The sequence below is a fragment of the Heteronotia binoei genome, chromosome 20 (assembly GCF_032191835.1).
Source record: "Heteronotia binoei isolate CCM8104 ecotype False Entrance Well chromosome 20, APGP_CSIRO_Hbin_v1, whole genome shotgun sequence".
Lineage (NCBI taxonomy): Eukaryota > Metazoa > Chordata > Lepidosauria > Squamata > Gekkonidae > Heteronotia > Heteronotia binoei.
This window is the reverse complement of record NC_083242.1, coordinates 1,345,817-1,364,160: the sequence shown is the minus strand read 5'-3', so window position 1 is coordinate 1,364,160 and position 18,344 is coordinate 1,345,817. Positions and strand designations below refer to the sequence as shown.

At 53.9% G+C, this 18,344-nt stretch overlaps 1 protein-coding gene across 1 annotated transcript in view; it reads right to left on the bottom strand.

The window, feature by feature from the left end:
- Window positions 1-18,344, bottom strand: part of LOC132588482 (hexosaminidase D-like) — a 38,886-nt gene that overhangs the window by 4,800 nt on the left and 15,742 nt on the right. The window contains exons 5-13 of the mRNA XM_060260881.1: window positions 18,117-18,204; window positions 16,059-16,223; window positions 14,947-15,130; window positions 12,043-12,114; window positions 11,556-11,760; window positions 9,749-9,831; window positions 5,554-5,632; window positions 3,762-3,863; window positions 726-815 (exon numbers count right to left, since the gene is read on the bottom strand). Coding sequence (XP_060116864.1) covers window positions 726-815; window positions 3,762-3,863; window positions 5,554-5,632; window positions 9,749-9,831; window positions 11,556-11,760; window positions 12,043-12,114; window positions 14,947-15,130; window positions 16,059-16,223; window positions 18,117-18,204 — 1,068 coding nt within the window. The remainder of the gene's footprint in view (window positions 1-725; window positions 816-3,761; window positions 3,864-5,553; window positions 5,633-9,748; window positions 9,832-11,555; window positions 11,761-12,042; window positions 12,115-14,946; window positions 15,131-16,058; window positions 16,224-18,116; window positions 18,205-18,344) is intronic.

The window sequence follows — 18,344 nt, the reverse complement described above, 5'->3', positions numbered from 1 at the left end:
TGGGAAGAAGGAGGCTTTCACTTTCCTTGTCTGATATAAATCAGTCTATATTATTCATTGCCCCGCCCTGGGTGGCCCAGGCTGGCCCGATGACACCAGTTCTTGGCATCTAAGCAGAGTTGGCCCTCATTAGGAGACCACCAAGGAAGTCCAGGGTTGCTACAGAGAGGTAGGCAAGGGCCAGCCACCTCTGCTCCTCTCCTGCATCAAAACTCTTCAGGGGGGTTGCTGTAAGTCAGTCGTGAGTGGCCAGGTGTTGCCACCATCATTTTCTTCACAGGGAACTACCTTCTGAAGCTCTTGAGATGGCATGCAGGAATGATGGGATTTGGGGGGAAATGTCCTCTTCTAGGTCAGCACACTTCCTTTCCACCTGACAGTGTGAGAGTCCCCCCCTCCCCATTCCCCACTCCAGATTACACCATACGAAAGACGGAGGGGGAGGGACGGTGGCTCAGTGGTAGAGCATCTGCTTGGTAAGCAGAAAGTCCCAGGTTCAATCCCCGGCATCTCCAACTCAAAAGGGTCCAGGCAAATAGGCATGAAGAAGCTTATGAGACCCTGGAGAGCCACTGCCAGTCTGAGCAGACAATACTGACTTTGGTGGACCAAGGGGGGTCTGATTCAGTAGAAGGCAGCTTCATAGGTTCAAGCTCATTCATTGGCAGCGTGGAGTGAAAGAGACCCTCTGATTCCCTCCCCTACCTCTTCCGCTTTTCACTCACTTGAGGACTTTGCTGCCGAAGCTCTCCATGTTCCGGGGGTTGCCAAACTGGTGCTTGCGGTGGTACTGGCTGAACCATCCTTTGATGGAGCTGGCAGGAGGAGAGGAGACAAACACCCCCTTTCAGGCAGCCAAGAAAGACGGAGTGGCAGAGCAAGCCCAGGAAACAAACTTGAGTCGTTGCTGGGTGGCTTCTGGTACCCCCCCAGCCAGCCAGTTTGGCTTCAATCCCTCTGCCAACCAACCCTCTCCCGCTGGAGATCAGAACCAGAGAGGCTCAAAAAAGGATGCGGACAGAATGGAGAAGACGACGACGACTCGTCGTCAAAGGCCCAGAGCAGCTTACAATCTCCTTTATCTTCCTCCCCCACAACAGACACCCTGTGAGGTGGGTGGGGCTGAGAGGGCTCTCACAGCAGCTGCCCTTTCAAGGACAACCTCTGCCAGAGCTATGGCTGACCCAAGGCCATCCCAGCAGGTGCAAGTGGAGGAGTCGGGAATCAAACCCGGTTCTCCCAGATAAGGGTCCACACACTTAACCACAACACCAAACAGACATCCTGTGAGATGGGTGGGGCTGAGAGAGCTCTCCCAGAAGCTGCCCTTTCAAGGACAACCTCTGCCAGAGCTATGGCTGACCCAAGGCCATTCCAGCAGCTGTAAGGGGAGGAGTGGGGAATCAAACCCGGTTCTCCCAGATAAGAGAGCTCTGGCTGACCCAAGGCCTTTCCAGCAGCTGCAAGTGGAGGAGTGGGGAATCAAACCCGGTTCTCCCAGATAAGAGAGCTCTGGCTGACCCAAGGCCTTTCCAGCAGCTGCAAGTGGAGGAGTGGGGAATCAAACCCGGTTCTCCCAGATAAGAGAGCTCTGGCTGACCCAAGGCCTTTCCAGCAGCTGCAAGTGGAGGAGTGGGGAATCAAACCCAGTTCTCCCAGATAAGAGAGCTCTGGCTGACCCAAGGCCATTCCAGCAGCTGTAAGGGGAGGAGTGGGGAATCAAACCCGGTTCTCCCAGATAAGAGAGCTCTGGCTGACCCAAGGCCATTCCAGCAGCTGTAAGGGGAGGAGTGGGGAATCAAACCCGGTTCTCCCAGATAAGAGAGCTCTGGCTGACCCAAGGCCTTTCCAGCAGCTGCAAGTGGAGGAGTGGGGAATCAAACCCGGTTCTCCCAGATAAGAGAGCTCTGGCTGACCCAAGGCCATTTCAGCAGCTGCAAGCGGAGGAGTGGGGAATCAAACCCGGTTCTCCCAGATAAGAGAGCTCTGGCTGACCCAAGGCCTTTCCAGCAGCTGCAAATGGAGGAGTGGGGAATCAAACCCGGTTCTCCCAGATAAGAGTCCGCACATTTAACCACCACACCAAACTGGAGCGGGTGCAGAGAAGAGCAACGAGGGTGATTAGGGTCCTGGAGACCATGCCCTGGGAGGAAAGGCTGAGGCATTTGGGACTGTTCAGTCTGGAGAAGAGGAGGCGGAGGGGGACACGTCTGCTCTCTTGAAATCTCTGAAGGGCTGTCCCTTAGAGGACAGCAGGGAGCTGTTCCTGTTGGCAGCAGAAGGGAGGACTTGCTATAACGCGTTTAAGGGTGGGAAGATAACTGGCTGGATATTAGGAAAACCTTTTTTAAAGTACGAGTTGTTCACCAGTGGGGTCAGCTATCTAGGGAGGTGGAGAGCTCCCCCCCCCAATCACTGGCAGTCTTTAAGAAGCAGCTGAACAAACATTTGTCAGGGATGATTTAGGCTGATCCTGGTTGGTCTAGATGGCCCCTTCCAACTCACCACCAAATCATAAGAACATATATAAGAACATAAGAGAAGCCCTGTTGGATCAGGCCAATGGTCCATCGAGTCCAACTCTCTGTGTCACACAGTGGCCAAAAACCCCAAGCCCTCCCACTGTGCCCCCACCCAAGCACAAGAATACCAAGCATCACTGCCCCAGACATAAGAACGTAAGAGAAGCCCTGTTGGATCAGGCCAATGGCCCATCCAGTCCAACACTCTGTGTCACACAGTGGCCAAAACCCCCAAGTGCCATCAGGAGGTACATCAATGGGGCCAGGACACTAGAAGTCCTCCCACTGTGGCGTCCCCTGAGCACCAAGAAGCCAGAGCATCCCTGCCCCAGACATAAGAGAAGCCATGTTGGATCAGGCCAATGGTTCATCCAGTCCAACACTCTGTGTCACACAGTGGCCAAAAAACCAGGTGCCATCAGGAGGACCACTAGTGGGGCTAGAAGCCCTCCCACTGTCCACCCCCCCCCCCCAATGCACCAAGAATACAGAGCATCACTGCCCCAGACAGAGAGTTCCAACAATACCCCGTGGCTAACAGCCACTGATGGACCTCTGCTCCATATCCAATCCCCTCTTGAAGCTGTCTATGCTTGCAGCTGCCACCATGTCCTGTGGCAGTTAGTTCCACGTGTCAATCACCCTTTGTTAATCTAAATTTCCAGCTTAAACGGATCTCACTGTCACTCCTTACAGTCCCCAGGAAACTGTAAAGTTTTTAACGGGTTGGTTTTTTTGAGATCTCAGAATGACCATTCTCAGCCAGGCCGAGTTGCTGAGGGAGTGGTAGACAGAAGGGTTGTGGGCAGGGCACAGATTGACTTTGGGGGTGGCCAGGGAGAGGCGAGTGCTGTGCTGACCCCCTCCCCTTGACAGTGCTCCCTCCACACTGCCTCTGAGCCACTGAAGCCGCGGTGGGTCGTCTTCCCTTCTTTCCTCTCCTTCTGGCCACCGGAAAAGGCGGAGAACTGGAAGGAAGTGGGGTCACGATGGGCCAAGCCAGACTGTGGCCTCCAGAGAGGCACATTTAACCCAGCAGCTGCCCCTGGCCTTCTAGGACAAAGATATTCTTGCTGTGTACCATTTCGTCGGATGGAATTTGTTCGAACTGCTTTATTTATTGATACCCTGTTATATGTTGTGCACCACGTTGAGCCCTCCAAGGGAGGACATTTTTATAAATTCAATCCATCCCTCCATCAGCCCCCCCCCTTTGCCCCCTCCCCACACAACGGTTACCTCTCCTCTTCCAAGACTTTCACGACTGAGTCTTTCAGCTGGTTGTTGACCTGCTCGACCATCCGATAAATGTCTGAGCCTGGAAAGGCCCCGTTGCCGACACTGGAAGACACAAGGCGTTTGGGGCAGGGGGGTGAGATTTAAGCTGGCATAGCAGTTGGCAAAGGGGCAGAGAGAAAAGGGCTGCAAGACATCCCCTTCCCTCCCCCACCATCCCAAACCACCACAGCCTCTCCGGAGCAGTCCCTTGGGTCTTTTGGTTGACTCCTTGTTGAAATTGGAATACAGAAAACACAACACAGGCACCTTCGGTAAAACCAAATGTCTGGACTCCTTTTACAAGTAGCACACCAAAGCTTCCAGTGGAGAGGGAATTCTACCCCAAGGCGGCAGGCCTAAGAGAGCCAGTTTGGTGCAGTGGTGAAGTGTGCAGATTCTTCTCTTGGAGAACCAGGTTTGATTCCCCACTCCTCCACATGCACCTGCTGGAATAGCCTTGGGTCAGCCAGAGCTCTCTTATCTGGGAGAACCGGGTTTGATTCCCCACTCCTCCCCTTGCACCTGCTGGAATGGCCTTGGGTCAGCCAGAGCTCTCTAATCTGGGAGAACCAGGTTTGATTCCCCACTCCTCCACTTGCACCTGCTGGAATGGTCTTGGGTCAGCCAGAGCTCTGTTATCTGGGAGAACCAGGTTTGATTCCCCCCTCCTCCACTTGCACCTGCTGGAATGGCCTTGGGTCAGCCAGAGCTCTCTTATCTGGGAGAACCGGGTTGGATTCCCCACTCCTCCACTTGTAGCTGCTGGAATGGCCTTGGGTCAGCCAGAGCTCTCTTATCTGGGAGAACCGGGTTGGATTCCCCACTCCTCCACTTGTAGCTGCTGGAATGGCCTTGGGTCAGCCAGAGCTCTCTTATCTGGGAGAACCGGGTTGGATTCCCCCCTCCTCCCCTTGCAGCTGCTGGAATGGCCTTGGGTCAGCCAGAGCTCTCTTATCTGGGAGAACCAGGTTTGATTCCCCACTCCTCCACTTGCAGCTGCTGGAATGGCCTTGGGTCAGCCAGAGCTCTCTTATCTGGGAGAACTGGGTATGATTCCCCACTCCTCCACTTGCAGCTGCTGGAATGGCCTTGGGTCAGCCAGAGCTCTTGAAAGAGTTGTCCTTGAAAGGGCAGCTGCTGTGAGAGCCCTCTCAGCCCCACCCACCTCACAGAGTATCTGTTGTGGGGGGAGAAGATATAGGAGATTGTAAGACACTCTGAGTCTCTGATTCAGAGAGAAGGGCGGGGTATAAATCTGCAGTCTTCTTCTTCCCCACTCCTCCACTTGCACCTGCTGGAATGGCCTTGGGTCAGCCATAGCTCTCGTAGGAGTTGTCCTTGAAAGGGCAGCTGCTGTGAGAGCCCTCTCAGCCCCACCCACCTCTCAGGGTGTCTGTTGTGGAAGGAGAAGATATAGGAGATTGTAAGACACTCTGAGTCTCTGATTCAGAGAGAAGGGCAGAGTATAAATCTGCAGTCTTCTTCTCAGTTGTCTCCCCTCCAAGGACTAACCAGGGCTGACGCTGCTTAGCTTCTGAGATCTGACGAGATCAGGCCAGCCTGGGCCATCCGGGTGAGAGCACTGATAGCTAAAGAGCCTGCTACCTGGTCCTCTTAACTAGAGATGCTGGGGCGGAACGTGGGACTTTCTGAGCGCAAAAGAGATTCTCTATTCCCCTGAGGTGCGGCCGATCTCATCATCCCCAGCCCTGCTCCAAGAAGCCAGGAGGAGCGCGCATTCACGCACACGTACCACGTGCTTTTCTCCAGCTGCATGCTCTGGAATCCCAGCATATCCAAGACCTTCTTTTTGGTCACTTCATTAAATCCACCTGAGAGGGGAAAGTAAAGGAGGCGGCGGGGTGGGGGAGGGGGAAGAGGGGGAAACATCAGTCGTTGTGGGCAGGGCTTGCCTCCGCGGGTCACCAGGGCCCAGACGCTACAAGCTCAGCTACTCATTATGATTTCGACTGCGTTTCTTTTAAACTGTATATATTTCTCCTGCACCAATTTAGCTGGAAGCGCTTCTTTCCTCAAAGAAGGTGGCGGCGTGGGGAAGAGAGAAATCAACCTTTTCCTTCTCCGCTGTTTTTCTCACGGGGAAACCTCTCCCCTCACTTCCGTCCTCTCCCCAGACTGCTTTTCCCAAGTTGGGGGTGAACTTCTCTCCACTGAGAAAGCAGTAGGGGAGGGAAAGATTAAAGCCCCCCCCCTCCAATCCCGAGATGCTGAGAAGAAATAGAATGCTTTGATCAAATAAAGCAGTTCTACCAGCCAGATTGACAAAAGGGGAAATTTTACACAAAATAATCGACACAAAAGCAATCTTGACATGCCCTTGGGCCTGGAGTCCCACAGCTGGGGAAGCCAGTTCCATGCTGGAGGTGGGGGGCAGGGGTAGCTAATTCCCAGCAACCTCCCAATACCTGCAGGCTTGAATGAACCACTCTGATCCAGAGAGATGCATCTTCCATCTTTAAAGATATGCCCACTCAGGATCACTCGGGGAGGGGGGGGGGGGGCCACCAGCCCAGCCTAACCAATCCCCGGCTTCCAATGCTTCATGCCAGTCACAGAGAACAGCAACAATAAGTGAATATGAGTACACAAAGCTCTTTACCAGGGGTGGGGAACCTCCATCCCGAGGGCCGTATACAGCCCTTGAGGTCACTTGGTGTGTCTCCCTGGGGTCTGGCTGGCCAGCGAGGATCGTGGGGCCCAGCTGTGCTGTGCAGCAGCCTCCCCAGGGCCAGGCAGGGATCGCAGGGCCCAGACGTACTGTGCAGCAGCTTCCCTGGGGCCTGGCTGGCCGGCCAGAATTGCTGCAGGGCCTGGAAAAGTTACTGCCACAGTTCAGTTTGCACTTGATTATCCCAAAGGGTGTGGCCTAATACGCTAATGAGCATATGACCTAATATGCTAATATTAGGGGATGTGGTCTACGCTAATGAGTTCCTGCTGGGCTTTTTCTACAAGGCATTTGCCTAGGGCGGCGGGCCGTGTGTGTGTGTGTGTGCACCAGATTAGGCTCTCCCTACATGACATCAAATAGAAAAACAATTTTTTGCATTAATTTTGCCGGCCTGAATCATTCTCCCTCTGCGGAGCACTGTTTTTTAAGTTGGTAATTTTTTATGGCCCACGAATGATGTTATAAATATCCATATGACCCATGGCAGAAAAAAGGTCCCCCACCCCTGCTCTATACAATGTCAGGCCCACCATCTCTTCATCAGGGCCCTGAGCGGAGGAAAGTCCATTCCCTGTGTCTGCTGCCCTGAAATCCTTTCCATTGGCGCCTCTGGGATTTGAACCCAGGACCTCCCAATGAACCTGGGATCTTCATGTCCCACAGGTGCCCTACCTGTGAGTCAAGCCCCCTTCCCTTAACAATGCCATTCTGCTGTTAAGTGAACACCTTTTATGAAGCTCATTAGTCCCTAAGGATTGGGAGGTGACTCTCCTGCCCTGTCTGGTGTTTAATTGCAGTAGCCAGGAGGAGCTGGGTTCGAGTCCAGCACCAGAACAACATTTTCAGGGCATGAGCTTTCCATGCTCCCTTCCTCAGATACGAGCAGGAATGGAGATCTCTGAGTCCTCCTATGACAATCAGAAGATGGGAGGGGCGTCATTGAGAAGGGAGTCAGGATGCGAAGGGCCTTCTCTGACACCAGGATACTTGACACAGAGAGTGACTCAAGGGTGGAATTCACTGCCAGAGGATCTGGTGATGGCCGCAGGAATAAACAGCTTTCTAAGAGGATTAGATAGAATTAAGGCTAAATCTGTCAACGGCTATTAGGCATGGTGATTGAGCGGCACCTCCACATTTAGAGGCAGTAATCCTCGGAATCCCAGAGCCAGGAGGCAACTGAAGGGGAGCCCTCTGCCTCTGTGCCCTGCAGTTGGCCCTCCAGAGAAATTGGCAGGTCGCTGTGTGAGACAGGAGGCTGGACTAGATGGACCCTCCCTGGTCTGACCCAGCAGGGCTCTTCTGATGCTCTTCTCAGGGGAAGGCCTCGGCCTCTCTGCCCTGTTGTTGGCCCTCCAGAGGAACTGGCTGGCCCCTGTGTGAGACAGGAGGCTGGACTAGATGGACCCTCCCTGCTCTGACCCAGCAGGGCTTTTCTGATGTTATTTTCAGGGGAAGGCCTCAGCCTCTCTGCCCTGTTGTAGGCCCTCCAGAGGAACTGGCTGGCCACTGTGTGAGAGAGGAGGCTGGATTAGATGGACCCTCCCTGGTCTGATCCAGCAGGGCTCTTCTGATGCTCTTCTCAGGGGAAGGCCTCAGCCTCTCTGCCCTGTTGTTGGCCCTCCAGAGAAATTGGCAGGTCGCTGTGTGAGGCAGGAGGCTGGACTAGATGGACCCTCCCTGGTCTGACCCAGCAGGGCTTTTCTGATGTTATTTTCAGGGGAAGGCCTCAGCCTCTCTGCCCTGTTGTTGGCCCTCCAGAGGAACTGGCTGGCCACTGTGTGAGAGAGGAGGCTGGATTAGATGGACCCTCCCTGGTCTGACCCAGCAGGGCTCTTCTGATGTTCTTCTCAGGGGAAGGCCTCGGCCTCTCTGCCCTGTTGTTGGCCCTCCAGAGGAACTGGTTGGCCACTGTGTGAGGCAGGAGGCTGGACTAGATGGACCCTCCCTGGTCTGACCCAGCAGGGCTCTTCTGATGTTATTTTCAGGGGAAGGCCTCAGCCTCTCTGCCCTGTTGTTGGCCCTCCAGAGGAACTGGTTGGCCACTGTGTGGGGCAGGAGGCTGGACTAGATGGACCCTCCCTGGTCTGATCCAGCAGGGCTCTTCTGATGTTCTTCTCAGGGGAAGGCCTCGGCCTCTCTGCCCTGTTGTTGGCCCTCCAGAGGAACTGGTTGGCCACTGTGTGAGGCAGGAGGCTGGACTAGATGGACCCTCCCTGGTCTGACCCAGCAGGGCTCTTCTGATGTTATTTTCAGGGGAAGGCCTCAGCCTCTCTGCCCTGTTGTTGGCCCTCCAGAGGAACTGGTTGGCCACTGTGTGAGGCAGGAGGCTGGACTAGATGACCCTCCCTGGTCTGATCCAGCAGGGCTCTTCTGATGTTCTTCTCAGGGGAAGGCCTCGGCCTCTCTGCCCTGTTGTTGGCCCTCCAGAGGAACTGGTTGGCCACTGTGTGAGGCAGGAGGCTGGACTAGATGGACCCTCCCTGGTCTGACCCAGCAGAGCTCTTCTGATGTTCTTCTCAGGGGAAGGCCTCAGCCTCTCTGCCCTGTTGTTGGCCCTCCAGAGGAACTGGTTGGCCACTGTGTGAGGCAGGAGGCTGGACTAGATGACCCTCCCTGGTCTGATCCAGCAGGGCTCTTCTGATGTTCTTCTCAGGGGAAGGCCTCAGCCTCTCTGCCCTGTTGTTGGCCCTCCAGAGGAACTGGTTGGCCACTGTGTGAGGCAGGAGGCTGGACTAGATGGACCCTCCCTGGTCTGATCCAGCAGGGCTCTTCTGATGTTCTTCTCAGGGGAAGGCCTCGGCCTCTCTGCCCTGTTGTTGGCCCTCCAGAGGAACTGGTTGGCCACTGTGTGAGGCAGGAGGCTGGACTAGATGGACCCTCCCTGGTCTGACCCAGCAGAGCTCTTCTGATGTTCTTCTCAGGGGAAGGCCTCAGTCTCTCTGCCCTGTTGTTGGCCCTCCAGAGCAACTGGTTGGCCACTGTGTGAGACAGGAGGCTGGACTAGGTGGACCCTCCCTGGTCTGACCCAGCAGGGCTCTTCTGATGTTCTTCTCAGGGGAAGGCCTCAGCCTCTCTGCCCTGTTGTTGGCCCTCCAGAGGAACTGGCTGGCCACTGCATGAGGTGAGATACCACACTTGATAGATCCTCACTGGCCTGATCCATCAGGCCTCTTCTTAGCGCGCCCCCCCCCCACCTTGGGGCCTACACCTTCTCCCAGCCTCCTGTGAATTATCCCCAGCTCAGCAGCCTCACCATTCACCAGGGTCTGCAGACACACCGCCAGGGACGGGATCGCAACAGGGAGCAGTTCACACAGGGCGGAGTAGTGGTCATACCTGCCGACAGAGAGACAGAGGGAGGGGAGTTAGCTGCTACACTTTGGGAGGGGCTTCCTGAAGGATTCCCCACCTGCAGCTTCCAGGAACGCAATCGAGGCAGCACGCCTCAGCAAAACCCAATCACACCTCATCCACACATGGTCTGCTGTTCACTTGGTTTGCTGCTGTAGCGCCTGCAGCTCTTGTGGTCTGAACGGACACTTCTGATTCCCCCCATTCAAGCCCCCCGAACCAGCTCTGGAGATGCTCCACCCAGGAGGAGGGCTGGGTCCCATGGGAGCAGTGTTCCCTCTAAGCTGAGGTAGTGTGAGCTAGCTCATAGGTTTTTGTCTTAGCTCAGGGAAAATGGCCCCAGAGCACATTCATTGATTCAGAACCTCACCACTTTAATGCCAGCAGCTCACAAAGTAAAATTTTTGCTCACAGGACTCTGCAGCATAGAGGAAACCTTGCTCCCAAGCCACCTGGGGTCACAGCCTTTGTCGTGAAACCAACATATATGCCAGGTCAGCTTTACATGAGCCTTTTGGGGTTTTTTTTTTGAAGGGGGTGTTTGCCAAGCTCCAACTCCATCAGGAGGCTGCCTCGAGCTCCCTCTTTGGGTGGAAAGGTGGCAGAATAAAAGCTTCCAATTATTGAATAAATGCACCTTGAAGAAGCCTCCCAACCTTAAGAGCCCCAGCACCTATTTCCCTGCCACGGCTGAGGCTTGGAATGCTTGCAGGAACTAAAGTGCCTCTGAGCATGCCCAGAGTGCTAAATAACTGCACAAAGGCAGGGGACTGCTGCTCTTTGGAGAGCCAGTTAAGTGTGCAGGGGTTAAGTGTGTGGACTCTTATCTGGGAGAACCAGGTTTGATTCCCCACTCCTCCACTTACACCTGCTAGCATTGCCTTGGGTCAGCCATAGCTATTGCAGAGGTTGTCCTTGAAAGGGCAGCTGCTGTGAAAGCTCTCTCAGCCCCACCCATCTCACAGGGTGTCTGTAGTGGGGAAGGAAGGGAAAGGAGATTGTGAGCCGCTCTGAGACTCTTCAGAGTGGAGGGTGGGATATAAATCCAATCTCTTCATCTACCTCACAGGGTGTCTGTTGTGGGGGAGGAAGGTAAAGGAGATTGTGAGCTGCTCTGAGACTCTTCGGAGTGGAGGGCGGGATATAAATCCAATCTCTTCATCTACCTCACAGGGTGTCTGTTGTGGGGGAGCAAGGGAAAGGAGATTGTGAGCTGCTCTGAGACTCTTGGGAGTGGAGGGCGGGATATAAATCCAATATCTTCATCTACCTTACAGGGTGTCTGTTGTGGGGGAGGAAGGTAAAGGAGATTGTGAGCTGCTCTGAGACTCTTCGGAGTGGTGGGCGGGATATAAATCCAATCTCTTCATCTACCTCACAGGGTGTCTGTTGTGGGGGAGGAAGGGAAAGGAGATTGTGAGCCGCTCTGAGACTCTTCGGAGTGGAGAGCAGGATATAAATCCAGTATCTCCATCTACCTCACAGGGTGTCTGTTGTGGGGGAGGAAGGGAAAGGAGATTGTGAGTCGCTCTGAGACTCTTTGGAGTGGAGGGTGGGATATGAATCCAATATCTTCTATCTTCTTCATCATCTTCTTTCTCTCTCAGAGCCCAGGGAGGGGGCCTTCTCCTGCAATGCCTGCTGGAAGTGGATGACAGATCTCGAGCCTCAATGCCAACTCCCTCCCAACGCCCAATGTGGAGCCTTGCCTTTGCCAGCCGGTCAGCACGATGCCCTGCAGTCTGGCGAAGGGGGCTGTGGGCATGGAGCTCATGACGCTCAGCCATTGCAAGTGGTTTTGCAAGTGATGATTCAGTGGGGTCCACGCCTGCGCAGGGCCGGTGGTGCCTTTGAAGGCGCTGGCAAACCAGATGGTCTTGAAGCCGCACTCGGCGTACTTGGAGATGTATTTCCCTGGAAGAAGGAGAGGTGAGAAGACACGGCCAGCAGGGCACGGCGCGCCCACTCTGCTGACATTTCGATTTGGTGCTGGTTCTGGGGTGGGCACTTCACAGTGGCTAGCAAAGGGTGGAAACCTCCACCTTGGGAACAGGCCCACCCCTGCAGCCTCCACCTTGGGAACAGGCCCACCCCTGCAGCCTCCACCTTGGGAACAGGCCCACCCCTGCAGCCCTTCTGAGACCCCCTTGGGTTCACAGTCCAGTATTAACACAAACACGCACTCATTCCTGTTACCTATTTGCTGTGTATCAAAGTTCGGGGCGTAAAACCACAACATGGGAGAAGCGTGCTTGGCGATGCCAGAGTCTGCGATGCAAAAACACACAAAAAGGAAGGAGGAAATGAGCTGCCTCAGACAACCAGGGCATTATCCAATATAAATCTAATTATGGACTAGAACAGGGGTGGCCAACGGTAGCTCTCCAGATGTTCTTTTGCCTACAACTCCCATAAGCCCCAGCGATTGGCCATGCTGGCTGGGGCTGATGGGAGTTGTAGGCAAAAAAAAAAACATCTGGAGAGCTACCGTTGGCCACCCCTGGACTAGAACATTAGTCAGATTTCAGTGAAGCTATTTCAAATTACATAAGGAAGTAAGAGAAGCCCTATTGGATCAGGCCAATGGCCCATCCAGTCCAACACACTGTGTCACACTGTGGCCAAAAAGCCAGGTGCCATCAGGAGGTCCACCAGCAGGGCCAGAACTCCAGAAGCCTTCCCACTGATGCCCCCCACAAGCACCAAGAATACAGAGCATCACTGCCCCAGACAGAGTCTTTCACCTATACCTTGTGGCTAAGAGTCACTGATGGACCTCTGATAAATATGTTCATCCAATCCCCTCTGGAAGCTGCCCCCCAGCACCAAGAAGACAGAGCATCACTGCCCCAGACAGAGTTCCATCAATACCCTGTGGCTAATAGCCTCTGATGGACTTCTGCTCCACATGGTTATCCGATCCCCTCTTGATGCTGTCTATGCTTGCAGCTGCCACCACGTCCTGCAGCAGGGAATTCCTTCTTCACCTCTGCACGCACCTGTCTCCTTTCCCACATTCCCTTTGCCTCAGGCCTCTCTCTGGGCTTCTCCCTCATTCGTCTCCCTCATTCCAAGCTTGTTTCTTAAACCTCTTCTAAGCCCCACCCCCCCATTCCTTCAGCCCCTTTCTCTTCTCCCCACCTTAAGCCCATAGAGACAATCCAGCCAGCAGAAGAAGAAGAAGAAGAAGAAGAAGAAGAAGAAGACTGCAGATTTATACCCCGCCCTTCTCTCTGAATCAGAGACTCAGAGCGGCTTACAATCTCCTATATCTTCTCCCCCCACAACAGACACCCTGTGAGGTGGGTGGGGCTGGAGAGGGCTCTCACAGCAGCTGCCCTTTCAAGGACAACCTCTGCCAGAGCTATGGCTGACCCAAGGCCATTCCAGCAGCTGCAAGTGGAGGAGTGGGGAATCAAACCCGGTTCTCCCAGATGAGAGTGCACACACTTAACCACTGTGGCTGACCCAAGGCCATTCCAGCAGTTGCAAGTGGAGGAGTAGGGAGTCAAACCCGGTTCTCTCAGATAAGAGAGCCCTGGCTGACCCAAGGCCATTCCAGCAGCTGCAAGAGGAGGAGTGGGGAATCCAACCTGGTTCTCCCAGATAAGAGAGCTCTGGCTGACCCAAGGCCATTCCAGCAGTTGCAAGTGGAGGAGTGGGGGATCCAACCCGGTTCTCCCATATAAGAGAGCTCTGGCTGACCCAAGGCCGTTCCAGCAGCTGCAAGTGGAGGAGTGGGGAATCAAACCCGGTTCTCCCAGATAAGAGTCCACGTACTTAACCACTACACCAAACTGGCTCTCAGAAGAGACCTGTCTGCTTGCCCCGCCTTTTCATGACATCAGAGCAGCTTGGCCTATCCCTGCAGAGGGCTTCAGCTCCCTTGCAATGTCCCACCCTTCCATGACATCAGAGCAGCTTGGCCTATCCCGGCAGAGGGCTTCAGTCCCCTCGCTATGTCCCACCCTTCCATGACATCAGAGCAGCTTGGCCTATCCCGGCAGAGGGCTTCAGCTCCCTCGCTGTGTCCCACCCTTCCATGACATTACAGCAGCTCGGCCTATCCCTGCAGAGGGCTTCAGCTGCCTCACTGTGTCCCACCCTTCCATGACATCAGAGCAGCTCGGCCTATCCCAGCAGAGGCTTCAGCTCCCTTCCTATGTCACACCCTTCCATGACATCAGAGCAGCTTGGCCTATCCCGGCAGAGGGCTTCAGCTCCCTCGCTGTGTCCCACCCTTCCATGACATCAGAGCAGCTCGGCCTATCCCTGCAGAGGGCTTCAGCTCCCTGGCTATGTCCCACCCTTCCATGACATCAGAGCAGCTTGGCCTATCCTGGCAGAGGGCTTCAGCTCCCTCGCTGTGTCCCCACCCTTCCATGACATCAGAGCAGCTTGGCCTATCCCGGCAGAGGGCTTCAGCTCCCTCGCTGTGTCCCACCCTTCCATGACATTACAGCAGCTCGGCCTATCCCTGCAGAGGGCTTCAGCTGCCTCACTGTGTCCCACCCTTCCATGACATCAGAGCAGCTCGGCCTATCCCAGCAGAGGGCTTCAGCTCCCTTCCTATGTCACACCCTTCCATGACATCAGAGCAGCTTGGCCTATCCCGGCAGAGGGCTTCAGCTCCCTCGCTGTGTCCCACCCTTCCATGACATTACAGCAGCTCGGCCTATCCCTGCAGAGGGCTTCAGCTCCCTCGCTGTGTCCCACCCTTCCATGACATCAGAGCAGCTCGGCCTATCCCAGCAGAGGGCTTCAGCTCCCTTCCTATGTCACACCCTTCCATGACATCAGAGCAGCTTGGCCTATCCCGGCAGAGGGCTTCAGCTCCCTCGCTGTGTCCCACCCTTCCATGACATCAGAGCAGCTCGGCCTATCCCAGCAGAGGGCTTCAGCTCCCTTCCTATGTCCCACCCTTCCATGACATCAGAGCAGCTTGGCCTATCCCTGCAGAGGGCTTCAGCTCCCTCGCTGTGTCCCACCCTTCCATGACATCAGAGCAGCTCGGCGTATCCTGGCAGAGGGATTCAGCTCCCTGGCTCTGCAGGGATCCGAGGGACCAGACAAAAGGCAGCAGCTGAGGGCCACGCTCACCTTGGACAGCCGCCACGCTGACCTTGCGGAGCATGTCGTCCCACAGGAGCACCTGCAGCCCCCAGTCCTGGCTGGCCACAAAGGTCACCACCTCCCGGATGTGGTTCAGGTACATCTTGCCCACGTCGCCGGCATTGTGGCTCAGCCAGTTCTTGGAGTCCATCCCCTCCCCTAAGTGGAAGACCTGGGAAGGGAGAAGAGAGGGGGGCAAAGGATTTCTGGCAAGTCTTCCCTCTCCAAGCAGTCCAGGGTCATTTACAGACCTCTTTGCCCCCCAACCTCAGGGAATAAGGAGCTCCCCTGTCTAAGGTAGCAGCCCCCCAAAAGGAAGAACGCTGGATTTATATCCCGCCCTCCACTCCGAACCTCAGAGTCTCAGAGTGGCTCACAATCTCCTTTTCCTCCCTCCTCCACAACAGACACCCTGTGAGGTGGGTGGGGCTGAGAGAGCTCTCCCAGAAGCTGCCCTTTCAAGGACAACTCCTACAAGAGCTATGGCTGACCCAAGGCCATTCCAGCAGCTGCAAGTGGAGGCGTGGGGAATCAAACCTGGTTCTCCCAGATAAGAGTCCGCACACTTAACCGCTACACCAAACTGGCTCTCTTATATATATCCCACCCCGCGCTCTGAATCTCAGAGTCTTAAATAGCTCACAATCTCCTTTTCCTCCCTCCTCCACAACAGACACCCTGTGAGGTGGGTGGGGCTGAGAGAGCTCTCCCATAAGCTGCCCTTTCAAGGACAGCTCTGCAAGAGCGATGGCTAACCCAAGGCCATTCCAGCAGCTGCAAGTGGAGGAGTGGGGAATCAAACCCAGTTCTCCCAGATAAGAGTCCACACACTTCACCACTACACCAAACAGACCCCCCCAAAAGGAGACAACCAAGAGTGCTAGGCGAGGACTGCTCTTTCCTTTGCCTCTCCTGGAAAAGGCTTGCAAAACTGACCGTGTGCACAGAGTAGGACTCCGGACGTTTGGCATTTCCAAGTGCGCCATTTAATATCATAAGAGAATACAACAGTCCTTCAAAGAACCCCGTGACAAGGAAAGGCGAGGAGGAAGGTTGGCAGGCGGGGGTGGGGGGGAGAGAAAGAAGAGGGCATCCCTTACCTCGTCGGCCCCGATGTGCACCCAGCTGGAGTGCCTGTGCTTGCTGAGGACCTGGGTGAGCACGGCCTTCAGGAGGGCCAGCGTCTCGGGGACGTGGGGGTTGAAGCTGTTGGGGAAGCGCTCCACCTCCCGCAAGTGCCGGTACTTGTCGTGCTTCAGGATGAACTGCGAGAGAGGAGACGGCAGGTAAAGGGTGGGGGCGGGGCTCTGCGACACTCCAGTGAGGAGGCCAGGCCGGGTGGGTGGGGGGGGGGGCCAAGAGAACTAGGAGCTCCCCACAGCAGCCTGGGAAAGCGATCCAGCTAAGAACAGCTCGCTGTTCAAGGCCCAGGAGGGAAAGGTCTGGCTACGAGGGAGGGGAAGGATTCCGGCCTATGGTGCCCTCTCCCACATCACAGTTTCCTCTTGCTCTTTGCAAACAGATCCACCGTTCTGATCTTCAAGTGCGTCGTCCCACCACCTCCCGTCCCTTCAGGTCTCCCCTTTAGTGTCAAGTCTCTGTAAAACCTTGGTCAAACCTGTACTGTACTTTGGTTCAAGCAAAGAGCCTTCTGGGTAAAGCCTATCTGTATTCCAATGCTGCTAGCTAAACCTCTCCCTACCCCCCTCCTTTTCCTTTGTTATGTAGCCTTGCTTTGAAATGGGAATATGTGAAGCCATAATCTGTGCCTTCTCAGGCTGGGCATCGGGGGAGGTTGGAGCCAGAGACGCTCAAGGCCAAAGCCGGCCTGAGAAAGAAATTGTAACATCAATGTGTGAATGCGCCCTGCATAGTGCCCCTCCCTTAAGAATCCCTTTGAAGTGTACCTTATATGATGGCATTGTAATGTATGATCTTTAGTCTTTCAATTTGAACTTAGCCAAGTACATCCTTATCAATAAACCAGCAACTTTGTTTCAACAACGTCTCGTTATTGAATTTGGAGACTTGACATTTAGGGGGAGTTTACCCACAGAACCAATGCTGAGGAACTCTCCAGAAGAACAAAGCAATTTTGGCAAATGATCCAGAAAGACATGTCTAAAATTTTAGGGTATGACATGAAGAGATCTCCAGACTTGTTTTTTGTTGGGATTACAAATGGAAAGTTTTCTGAAACAAGATAGAACGTTGGTGTGGTATCTGCTTTCGGCAGTAAGGACATTACATGCGCAATCTTGGAAGCAAGATAAAATACCAGAAAAATGGGATTAGATTTTAAAAGTTATTTCTTGGAGTGAAATGGACAAACTTAGAAGAAGCTTAAAAGACTATGATTTGGAGAAGTTTAGAAAGGAATGGGAGAAATTTCAAAAATATGTTGAGAAATATTGGAAGGTAAAGGGACATTTAGTGATTTTTGATAATATTTGAACTGTGGTGGAAGAGGGGACTAAAAATTTCTCTGACTTTAAGGTGTAAAGAAAAAAGTGAAGATGGACTTATAAACTATAACTTTTCCAATTTTCTTATTTTTATTTCTTTTTTATTAGTATTATGGTTCAAAATAGAGATTCTTGATTTGTAAAATTTACCTTGGATTTTTCACAATTTTAAGTAAACCCCGGCGGGGGTCAAGAAAAAGGGTGGAGGGGAGGGAAAGGAAAAGTGCGATGTATTGTTTTCAATTTATATTATTCTGTTTTATTTGTTTTGGGAATATTATATCAATATATTGCAGATCAATAAAATTGTTTTTACACACAAAAAGAACAGCAATTTCAAACTCATCGTTGCGTGATCCAGAAAATTCACACCATTTGTAGCGGGAACTCCTTTGCATATTAGGCCACACACCCCTGATGTAGCCAATTCTCCTGGAGCTTACAGCAGGTCCTGGAATAAGAGCCCTGTAAACTCTCGGGAGGATTGGCTACATCAGGAGGGTGTGGCCTAGAATGCAAAGGAGTTCCTGCTACAGAAAAGGTCCTGCCGCCATGTAGCGTAAATCCCGTGTTCAGCTGTTATCGCTTTCATCCGCTGCTTCGAGAGGGGTCGGTCAGGAGAGAGATGGACTCATTTACAGCAACAAAACCCCCCTCCCCTCTGCCCCAAAGCCGGGACTCCTACAGGCCTACCTCCACATGCCCAAAGGTCTGCACCAAGGGGATCACCTCCAGCTTGTTGAGCTCGGCCAGATCCTGGATTTTCTCGATGTCTTCCTCGCTGCCAAGAGACAGAAGTGCTGGTCAACGCAGGCCAGAGCTTGGAGCCAACCAGCCAGCATGGAGGGAGGGAGAGAGGGAGGACTGTGCCAGAGTCAGCTTGACTAGAAGGCAACAGCAGGCGGCAGAGATGGGCACCAC